The following is a 9,929-nucleotide window of genomic DNA, read 5'->3' as shown; positions in this document are numbered from 1 at the left end:
TATATACAATATATATTCATTTCATAAGCTTCATTTCCTGCATGCGCTACTAAATACTGCTGCTGCTTTGACATTATTACTACCAAAACTTTGAATTAACCCACCACCAAGTTCAAGATGTCCAGCACCTGCTCCTTCTTGGTCAATGGCACGGGATTCGTCTGGCACCAGCGATCATGCAGACTGTTGGCCGCCAGCGAATCGAGCTGATCCGCTCCCACCCCCACGTCTTTCAACGAGCGCGGCATCCCCAGTTCGCGGATCACCACGTCCAACACGTCGGCCAGATCGGCCCGCTGGCCGTCGACGCCGTGTTGCTGCAGGGACCCCGCCACGGTGGAGTCTTCGACCAGGAAACGACGCAGGCGGTCCTGGCGCTCGTTGTTGGCATTTTGCGTGGCGTTGTACTTACACACGGCTGGTAGAAGGATGCAGCTTGTTTCGCCGTGACCGACGCCGAGGGGACCGAGCTGTGGCAAGTAATTAGTATCCGGGTCCTCTTTGTATAAAAGAGGAAGGGTAGTGTGGGGGAGGGAAGAAGGTTGCTCAGAGAGGGAAAGAAAGATTACACCCACCTGATGTCCAATACCATGACTGGCACCCAACTGCACCGCCTCACCACTCGTACAAGCCGCCATAGCATCCACCGACCCCAACTGGCACGACAAGCGGGCCTCCAAATCGTTCGGATCACGCTTACACCGCAAGAGCGACGGCACGAGCAGGCCCAGGGCATGGCGCGCCAGGGCATCGGTCTTCTCGCTCGTCGACGCCGACACGGCTACGTACGTCTCGACGCAGTGGTCGACAGCGCGCACGCCGGTGCTCAACCAGATGCGCTCCGGCGTGGTGGTGGTCAACGCCGGGTCCAGGATGACCAGCTCGGGGCCTTTCAGCGGGGCCTGGAATGAGTGCTTCCGCTTCGAGGCGTCGTCCGTGGCACCGGCGAAGTTCGAGTACTCGCCGGCAGACAGCGACGTCGGGACGGAGATGATGGGGATCTGGGGCGCATGGATATCGAGGCGCTGGTCGGATCCCACGGCGAGGGTGAAGAGGTCGGATGTGGTGGAGACAGAGTTGGCGAGGGCCTGTTTGTTCATGGTCAGTTGTCAGCCATTCCAGTCGGTGTTCCGTATATGTTGATGGATGGAGAAAGGAAGGGAACAGGGAGAAACCATACCAAAGCAATGACCTTCGCCCCATCCGTCAAACTGCCTCCTCCAACGGTGATCAGCAAATCCGCCTGTACGCGGCGCACATCATGCACGATCTCCAACACCTCGGACCACAGGGTATGGCTCTGCATGCCGACGCGGACGCCCACGAGGGTGTCCGGTCCCAGGGCCTGACGCATCCGGTCCAGCACGTCGGTGTTGCGCGCCAGCGACCCTGAGCAAATCACGTAGACCCGCTCGGCATGGAAGGTTTCTCGCACGTGGTGAGCGGCGGCGGCGGGGAAGGGGATGCCGTAGGAGAGGAGGGGCCGCGAACGGTCGGCGAAGGCGGCGCGAACAGTTTCCATTTCGATTTTTTCCTTCTGATTATTTTTTGAGTTTTGTATTAAAAGAAAAGGGAGTGTGATGATGGATGTGATATGGAGAGAGGAAGGATGGGGAAGATATACTCCGGAGTTGATGTGGGAGCAAAGAATGAAATCATCGGCGCTTTTCCATGTGGGGATGTGGGGCTGGTGGAGCGGAGCGGAGAGGAGTGGAATTTCTTGTCCTTGACTTTCCTCGGGGCCTGCATGAAATGATGAAATTCATCTTCAGATCCATTCTTATTAATAAACACCAGAAACGCCGTTCGAGAGGTCAACCCTTCCCGATTCCTAAATCCTGCAGAGAATGCCTCCGTCCTCTTGAATCCCGGTTCCAGGCAGACCATTAAATACATAATTTGAAGAGGAAAGAAAATGAAAACCAAAGAATCATGAGGGAATCATCGTCCAGTTTTTCAAGTAATCTACGAGCCGCCCTCATTCTCATCTACCACGGCCGCACGCAACTCCCAGACAATATCGTAGCATTCCGCCAGCAGCGCGTTGACACTCCCCTGTCCTTCGGGGATGTCACTCCCTACGTAGAATTTGCCGTCGATTCGCATGTTATCGATCGAGTTGAGCTGCGACAGGTTAGCGACCAATGTGGTGGTAGGCCTGGGGAACTCGTTACGAGGACCCACCTTCATACTGTAGGGGTAGAGCTCGCGCGAGTTCGACACGCCGCCGGACTCCTTGACCTCGAGCAAACAGCGGCGCAGAGTCTGTAGTTGGTTGTAAACCGGTAGTAGTGCCTCCGATACGGGCTCCGATGAGATCAGCAGCGCATAGATGTATCCGTAGCTTCTCCGGATCAGGTACAACAGCGTCTAGACGAGTGGGTCAGTTCTCGAGCCATAACCAGGGTCTCAGGGGGAATAATGCCTACCCGCTGTGCATGGATATCTGCCGGCTTCCCTTGTGCGTCCACGAAGTTGCCATTAATGCGCGCCTCGTCAATCCGATCGAGTTTGCGCTGGTAGCCAAAAAGATCTGTCTCACGTAGCGACCACGCCTGCGTCACCGACAAGCGGTCCAACTGGTTGCGAATATCCAGCAGACGCTCGTACTGCTCCTGGAATCGATCGTCGATTTTTCCCTCCCTGAATCGCATTAGTTCAGACAAGTTCTAATAGGGTCTTCAAAATGCATCGTTCCCTACCGTTCGAGGACGATTTCCGACCACCGCCAGCAGCGCTCCATCAAGCTCTTTGGTCCGTCCTGGCTAGCAAGCACAGACCCGTCGGGACCCACGAAATTGCCGTCTTTCATCGTGGCCTCGATCTTCTTCAACTGTTTCCGAAGGCCGTTGACTTCCGTCGCGGAGAACTATAATCCAGTCAATGAACTTCCCGGGTCCGACCCCCAACCAAAGAAAAAGGCATACCTTGGATCGAGTATTGACAGCGGAGGTAGATCGCAGGATGGACACAAGAGTCTCGTGGGTTGACGCAAGGTCGGGACTCAAGGCGGACAGACCGCTCCGCAGCTTCGTCAATAGCCTCTGGCATTTCTCCAAACGTCTCTCCAGGAGGGTGAGGAGCGCCGGTGAATATGCGTCGCGACAGCGTTCAATGGTCTCGTTCATGTTGGCCAGTGTTTTGGTGATCGAGTCCAAGTCTTTCGAGCTATAGAAACCGGCCTCTTCAAGGTGGTCGAGCAATCGCTACAAAGCGTATATATTAGAATCACAAAACAAGATCACCTGCGAAAGGAGCAGAGTCGGACATACTTGAACAGTCGTCGCAAGGGAGTAACTATATTGCCATCGACCCCTCGTTAGCCTCGGATTGGAGAGAATATGCCGCGGGGAGATCGGAGACAGTCCACTTACACTGCGGGAGCTTCGTTGTTTCGCCCCACCGTCAGGAACAGCAGGGAGATCAATTGAAAACAGTCGTCCAAGACGTAGTCCACTAGATAGCCGGAGCCAAAACAGTCGCAGTCAGCCTGGTATCCCGAGCAAAGTTCACGTTCACACGCAAGAGACGCAGTCGGATGCTAACGTCGGTTATGTGACAGCCGGCGGTCTCCTTCCTTCCGCACGGCATTGAGCTTCTCCACTTCCCCAATCACTTCTTCGTATAAGGGAAGTACATCGCGGGATTTGATATAAGAGGACTTGTCCTGTTTGATCAATATAAGGGCATCGCGAGTGTGCAACAACTTGTCGAGAATCGGCTGTTCCTGCGGATCCAGCGGAGCGGAGACGGCGGGGGAATCCATGACGCCGGAGAGGGGGAGGAGGGGAGGAGGAAAAGAGTAGAAATGCCGAGAGGGGGAGAGGAAATAGTAATATATCAGAATGATAGAGCAGGTCTATCCGCAGAGAGGAGGTAGTATACAAGACCCGAGATCCGCAGAAGAACGAAAGAACTGAAAGAACGAAGGAAGGAATCGGCAGCGACGCAAGCGACGGGGCGATCAGGCGATGCCATCATCGAGCAGCGACCGCCCCCGATGCGGCCTAGCGCGCGGTCACGGGAGCCCGTCCGCGCTAAGCCCGATCGGGGAAGCCCTAAGCGAGGTCACGCGGCGCCACACACAACATTCCTTCCGCTCTGGGCGAAGCGGCCAATTGACTCTCCACGACAGAAAAAAAGAACCTCCTCTTCCCTTCTCTTCTCTTAATCTGCATCCCTCTCGACACTCCAGTCCTCAGTCAACCCTCCCCCCGTCGACCATCATGTCTACTGCTGAGCTCGCTTGCTCCTACGCGGCCCTCATCCTCGCCGATGACGGTGTCGAGGTGACCGTACGTATTAACCCTGGATCTGCTTTTCCCCGAAGATATTGGTGGTAGTGGACATACACGAGTTGCGATTTCGAGGAGGACGGTGGAACGCTTTGGGCACTGGTCGCGATGATGCAAGGAATGTGACGGAGGGGTGGTGGAAAGAATCTGCGCACGACATCTGGGAAACACAAGTGGTGCATCTCGAAACATGTCAGGCTAACTGATCATCTTTTGGATTTATACAGGCCGACAAGCTCCAGACTCTCATCGGTGCCGCCAAGGTTCCCGAGATTGAGCCCATCTGGACTTCCATCTTCGCCAAGGTAAATTACATTCCGGAATGATTATTCGACGCACAGAGTGATCGACACGTCGGGCGATATCGAATGACTGGGAAATGCGATCGGCTGCTTACGCTTCTGGATATCTATAGGCTCTTGAGGGCAAGGACATCAAGGAGCTCCTGACCAACATTGGCTCCGCTGGCCCCGCTGCCGCTGCCCCCGCCGCCGGTGGTGCCGCTGCTGCCCCCGCTGAGGCCGCTGAGGAGAAGAAGGAGGAGGGTAAGAAACACCCGTTGGACCCGGGCCTGTGCCGCCGGAGTGATGCAGAGGCTAACACGTTGGTTTACAGAGAAGGAGGAGTCCGACGAGGATATGGGCTTCGGTCTGTTCGACTAAGCGTCCTAATACGTTCGGCTTTTCTGTTTTTCCTTTATTCCTCGTTTCTTTCCTATCGAAATTTCCCCTTCGCTTTCCTTGTACCCGATACTACGCGACTGCATGATGAACCAAAAGGGAAAACTAAAAAGATGAATACACGGACAAGGACATCCGGTGGGACTGGGCGCTGGGCTTGCATGATGGGTTTCGTCGTGACAGAGGTACTGGTCCGGATGACGCTAGGATTCTGGCCCGCAGGAAAATCAGGAATTAGTTGCATACATATCGATGGCCGGAGGCGAGATCCTGTTGGCCGTCTTCGACTCTCTGTATGATATGTTTCGAGTTTTAGCTAGTTTCGAGCTATAAGGTGCCCAGCTCTCATGCCATGTCTGTCATGCGACCATGAACAAAAGGTTTCCGTCTGCATTTTCTGTATCACTATAAAGCTTCCTGGACCGCCTGCTCTTGTTCCGGCACAGCGGTATAATCTATAAAAAAAAAAAAAAAAAAAACACATGTAAGCCAAAGCAACGACGTCACGCCCGTTTCCCAACCGTCCAACTTTTTTCGAGAAGTCACAAAGCTCCAAAAGATCAGGCTCCGAAATCCAATCAACTTTTTTATAATCAAGCGCCAATAAAAAAAAATAAAGCCAGAATCAGGAACAACCGACAAGCTGCGCGCAAATCACGTCCAAACGCGCTAACCTGTTAGCGTGTGGGATTTAACATCAGACAAAAAAAAGGGAAACAAGTCAGCCCCAGCGGATACTGTTATACCACCGCGGCGGTCGAGTCAGCCGCGGCGTAGAGGCGGAATTGCATGAAAATCGCGATGTCTTCGACCATCGTTCCCAGAGACCCAATCAACCAGGGAACATTGGTGATGACATAGTTCCTCTCGGTAGAGTGGCAGAGAATCTAAACACAATTCAACGGTTAGTCTGGAGTCACAGCGGTCACGAATCACCGCAAGTTGTTGGAGGAAGCATACCCCGGCACCGTAGGTCAGGTTTCCCATGAGAGAAAGGATAAAGAACAAGAGAGACAAGCCTATCAAGATCATCGGGTTAGCGAGCTCGTGTTCGGTGTCCTTTGCTTCCTTGCGTCCGTAGCCTGCATAGGTAATCATATCACATACCCTCGCATGATTTGTCACAGTAGTTCTTGTAGATCTGTGGGAGACGCGCACTGTTTTCGTTTATCACCTGAAGTCAGCACTTTATTCCATTTTGTACCTCCTGAGAATGCCAATCCATCCCACGGCACTTTCGCTGCGCGTGCGCCAACGCCATATAAACCCAGGGCCGGTGACTCACCCGAGATAGCAGATCGCGCTGAAGTATCCCACCAGCTGCGCTCCGGCTGCCATATCGACCCCGCCGTGGTTCTCCTGAGGAGCAGGTTTCCAGACCCCCGACTGCCACGCGACCGTCCACCCAGCCATCCCGATCACGCAGATTGCCAACACGCTGCTGATATTCTTGACCCAAGCGTTGCGACCGGTGTCATTCTCCTCGACAATCTTGGCCAGCGTCCCGTCAGCACCGTTGGCCTGTTGCTGCTGCTGCGTCGTCCATGAGCGACGACGTCCCGTCGCATTATCGGGCAGGTTCTCGCTGAAGCGCCGGCCGAGCAAGGGGGTCGTCGGATCGAGGGTCTCGACGGAGGATCGGCGTCGGTTGAGGGTGTAGAGGTTGGCGTTCCGCGCCTTGTAGTACAGACATTGCGTGATGAGCACCCCGTCCGCGATGCAGAAGTACACGGCTATGGCGATGATGACGGGGACCAGCCCGGCCCAGACGCCTCCGATCAGGTTGGCCACGTCGCCGACGAACCAGACGAACAGGAAGAGGAAGGAGATGGCTTCGGCGTTGCCGTTACGGTAGTTCTCGATGAGTTGGGGCACCTAGCAAAGGGAGGGGGGCCATATGTGTCAATAAGGAGGGGGTCTTTTTCTCTCGGCCGGCATTTTCTCCTGCGCAGGCCGAGCGCAGCAACGAGGGTTTCCCACATACCAGCAGAAAGATCCAGCAGGTGAGAGAGATCGAGCCCAGCAGACCCGATGCTGCTTCGCGTGGCGTCAACGGTACCGTCTCTGCGGCCGATGAGCCGCTGACTTGGGTCCAGAGAGCGGACATTGTGAGACGGTTGGATTCAAATGACGCAATTCTCAATTGCTCATGGGATTTTTCGACGGCGACAGCGCAGGTCAGTTACATTCACCAGGATCGATTTTGATGGCACAGACACTTGAAACCGTAGAAGGAGGGGGTTGGCGGTTTTTTCACGGTGGTCTGATAAGAGGAATGAAAGCGAATCATGGAAGAGGATTAGTTAATTAATCAGTTGATTTAGTTCCGTTTAGCTCGTCGCGATGACGGGTGGAGCCGGTCGCTGGGAATGTTTGGCTAAGCGGCAAAAAGGAGACCCAGGTTCTTTTCTTCTGTTCCCTGGGAACCCCATTTCTTTGTCCTTGGGCCTTGGGTCATTGACATCTGCTGTGGCTGCTCTTTGGAGGGTGATGGTTTGCCTTCTATAGATACTCGGCGTACGGAGTAGACTCGAGGGCGGAGTGGGAATTTAGAATGTTCCATGCATCTACGGAGTAATAGACTAGTTCACTAGTTGTTCCCATAGGATCCCCTTTTGGAATTCGATTTAGAACCAAGTACTCTGTACAACATCGCTGATCGGGGTATCCAGAGCTAAAATCAAGCCTCTTCCTCTTCTTCATGCTGTAGCAGCTGGAGCTCGTCTTGCAGCATGTCCAACACCAAGTCACCCAAGGCCACCTGAATGCCTTCGAACATCCTCGGGAGACTGTCTGGTGGGAGGACAGCCAGGGCATCCACATACTCGGTCAGTGGGGAGTAGTCTACCACGTCCCCCCAGTTCCCACGGTCCACTCCATACTGGCGAAGGAAATCTTCTAGATGCAACATGCCAGTGCCAAAGACCCAGTTCTCCAAACGCGGTACATCGTCGGCCGGTGGGTGTTGGTGGGTTGGATGATGTTCTGGGATTTCGTCCGGAGTATCGCCTTCGTCTTCGCCCTCGCCCTCACCCTCACCTCCTCCTTGGAAGGGGAAATGCAGTCCACCATTGTTGAGTTGATCCATGAGATCACGAAGCCATTGGGGCCGGCCAGCCTCCGGCACCCGAGACAGATATGACGGTGTGGGATCGGACTGTTGGCGGAAAGCCTCCGAATCATAGGGGGGCAGGGGGTCGGATGCCGATATCCGCCCGGAGACAAAACGCCCCGGAAGGTGAGTCGTAACGCGAGGAATGTCGGAAACGACGACGTGGCGAGCGATGTCAAGGGTAATCTCCGGCGGCTCCACCGGCTCTTCCTCTTCGCCCAGAGTATCTGCGACCTCTACGATGAGGGAGACAGCCTCTGGCGTATTCCAAAGATCCTTGGCTCGCGCGATGTAGAGCTCCGTGAACAATTCGTGAGCCTCGGTGGGGGGCATCTTGCCCCAAATTCTTTTTGGCATAGGCTGAATATCCAGCTCCTGGGCCAGCTTGCAAAACACCCAGGGGTAACGTGACATGGCACGGCGCAACTGCTCCCGGCATTCCTTGGGCTTGTTGAGTCGGAGGTAGGCCAGCGCCAGGGAGCACTGAATGTTTGGTAGCGATGGCCAATCCTTGCTCAATCGCGTTTGCGTGCAGAGCTCAACGAAGTGGGAATACTCTCGACCCCGAAGAGCCAAACTATCGATCAAAAGCCTGATACAATAAGGATCACTGGCGTTTAGACTCAGCAGTAGCTTCGCCCATTCGTACGCAGTCCGCCAAGTCCCCTTCATTCCCAGATTCGCGATGTAGCGCCAACCAACCAGCCATAGCTCGCGGTTTTCGCCGTGTAAGAAGTCCAACTTTGCCTGGCCTTCCTTGAGACGGGTGTTGAAGGTTGAGTGAGCCGAGCGTCCAATGTTGAAAAGAGCCCGCTCAAGCAGGTCGGCGGAGACTGCGTGATCACCCTGATGCTTGGCAATCTCCGACACCTGAAGAAGGGTTGAGATATGATACGGGTTGTATTGCAATAGGGCGATCATCCTCTGAGGGTCCATCGACTCCACACAGATGTCAAACTGCCGCTGGATATCTTCATACGAAGCATTGTGGACAATCCGGTAGACCGTAGCCCCGGTATCCAACTTCTCGGCCAGCTCCATTCCCAGTCCTCCACTAGGCGCGCGGGGCCACTCGTCCTTGCCCTGCATCAGAACATTCCGCCGTAGTGTGACACCGGCCAAGCTCTGTCCTCGACTAGCAGGACTATATCTGCCCGTGAGCGCCTGTCCAAGATCGATGGTTTCCCGGTTCCGGTCTCTCCTACGACCGGTGCCGGAATCCTGAGGCTGATCGAAATTCTCCAACACCACGTTGCCAAACAACTTGCGCATCTCATTGTTTGCATTGAGAGCCTTGGGTTCAATGGCCAGTAGATCCTCCGGTGTCTTTGCGAATGCAGCGTCGCGTGCGGCCTGTGTCGATGCGGCGCTGGTGTTTGCGGGCGCGGACCTAGGATGATTGGGCTCAACTGCCAGTTCTTTCAATGCTCGATCGATTTCATCCACCTCTGCGCCCTTTGACTTAGCGCCAGCCTGCTCACCCGGCGCAGCTTTCGGCGATGCCTTCTTCTTCTTGTTCTTCTTTTTCTTCTTCTTATAATCGGTGGGTTTCGGGGGAGTGGGCTCGCTTTTCACTGGCTGGGTGACGGGTTCTGGAGCCTCTTCCTCGGAGGCTTGTTCGTCGTCATCGTCATCGTCAGCCGCGTTGAGGAGATCAAAGGCGTTCAACTTTGGCTTTGACGACCGTGCTACCGGTTCATCTTCGCTGGAGTCATGGTCTTCTTGCTCTGCTTGCTGCAACTCTTGGTCGCGCAGCTTTTGCAGCTTGCGAATTGCGCGAGAGGACATTCGGATAGAGGAGGTCGGGGGAAAGAGATAGAGGAGGTCTGCGGGAGAGTAAAA

At 54.7% G+C, this 9,929-nt stretch overlaps 5 protein-coding genes across 5 annotated transcripts; 1 reads left to right on the top strand and 4 right to left on the bottom strand.

Moving 5' to 3' along the window:
* Positions 1–95: 95 nt before the first annotated feature.
* On the bottom strand, positions 96–1,522 carry KD926_001240 (iron-containing alcohol dehydrogenase; the record flags this gene model as incomplete). Its single annotated transcript, XM_053104931.1, has 3 exons — positions 96–470; positions 576–1,088; positions 1,181–1,522. The coding sequence occupies 3 exons, from the start codon at positions 1,520–1,522 to the stop codon at positions 96–98; spliced, it is 1,230 nt and encodes a 409-aa protein (XP_052951833.1).
* A 443-nt stretch (positions 1,523–1,965) lies between these two features.
* On the bottom strand, positions 1,966–3,766 carry KD926_001239 (uncharacterized protein; the record flags this gene model as incomplete). The annotated part of the gene is made up of 8 exons (XM_053104929.1): positions 1,966–2,124; positions 2,185–2,370; positions 2,430–2,643; positions 2,703–2,869; positions 2,928–3,206; positions 3,273–3,297; positions 3,375–3,456; positions 3,547–3,766. The coding sequence occupies 8 exons, from the start codon at positions 3,764–3,766 to the stop codon at positions 1,966–1,968; spliced, it is 1,332 nt and encodes a 443-aa protein (XP_052951832.1).
* Positions 3,767–4,226: 460 nt separating this feature from the next.
* On the top strand, positions 4,227–4,957 carry rpp1 (ribosomal protein P1; the record flags this gene model as incomplete). Its single annotated transcript, XM_053104928.1, has 4 exons — positions 4,227–4,295; positions 4,523–4,600; positions 4,711–4,840; positions 4,911–4,957. 4 exons carry the CDS (start codon positions 4,227–4,229, stop codon positions 4,955–4,957), a joined length of 324 nt encoding a protein of 107 aa, XP_052951831.1.
* Positions 4,958–5,715: 758 nt separating this feature from the next.
* Positions 5,716–7,082, bottom strand: KD926_001237 (PQ-loop repeat-containing protein; the record flags this gene model as incomplete). The annotated part of the gene is made up of 4 exons (XM_053104927.1): positions 5,716–5,862; positions 5,936–6,116; positions 6,261–6,850; positions 6,960–7,082. The coding sequence occupies 4 exons, from the start codon at positions 7,080–7,082 to the stop codon at positions 5,716–5,718; spliced, it is 1,041 nt and encodes a 346-aa protein (XP_052951830.1).
* Positions 7,083–7,655: 573 nt separating this feature from the next.
* KD926_001236 (transcriptional repressor TCF25 family protein) lies at positions 7,656–9,875 on the bottom strand (the record flags this gene model as incomplete). Its single annotated transcript, XM_053104926.1, has 1 exon — positions 7,656–9,875. The coding sequence occupies one exon, from the start codon at positions 9,873–9,875 to the stop codon at positions 7,656–7,658; it is 2,220 nt and encodes a 739-aa protein (XP_052951829.1).
* Between the last annotated feature and the right edge of the window lie 54 nt (positions 9,876–9,929).

The sequence above is a fragment of the Aspergillus affinis genome (assembly GCF_023601865.1).
Source record: "Aspergillus affinis strain CMG 70 chromosome Unknown NODE_124_length_105727_cov_84_656186, whole genome shotgun sequence".
In the NCBI taxonomy this organism is placed as follows: domain Eukaryota; kingdom Fungi; phylum Ascomycota; class Eurotiomycetes; order Eurotiales; family Aspergillaceae; genus Aspergillus; species Aspergillus affinis.
The sequence above is the reverse complement of the archived record's forward strand: the minus strand, read 5'-3'. Positions and strand labels throughout refer to the sequence as shown.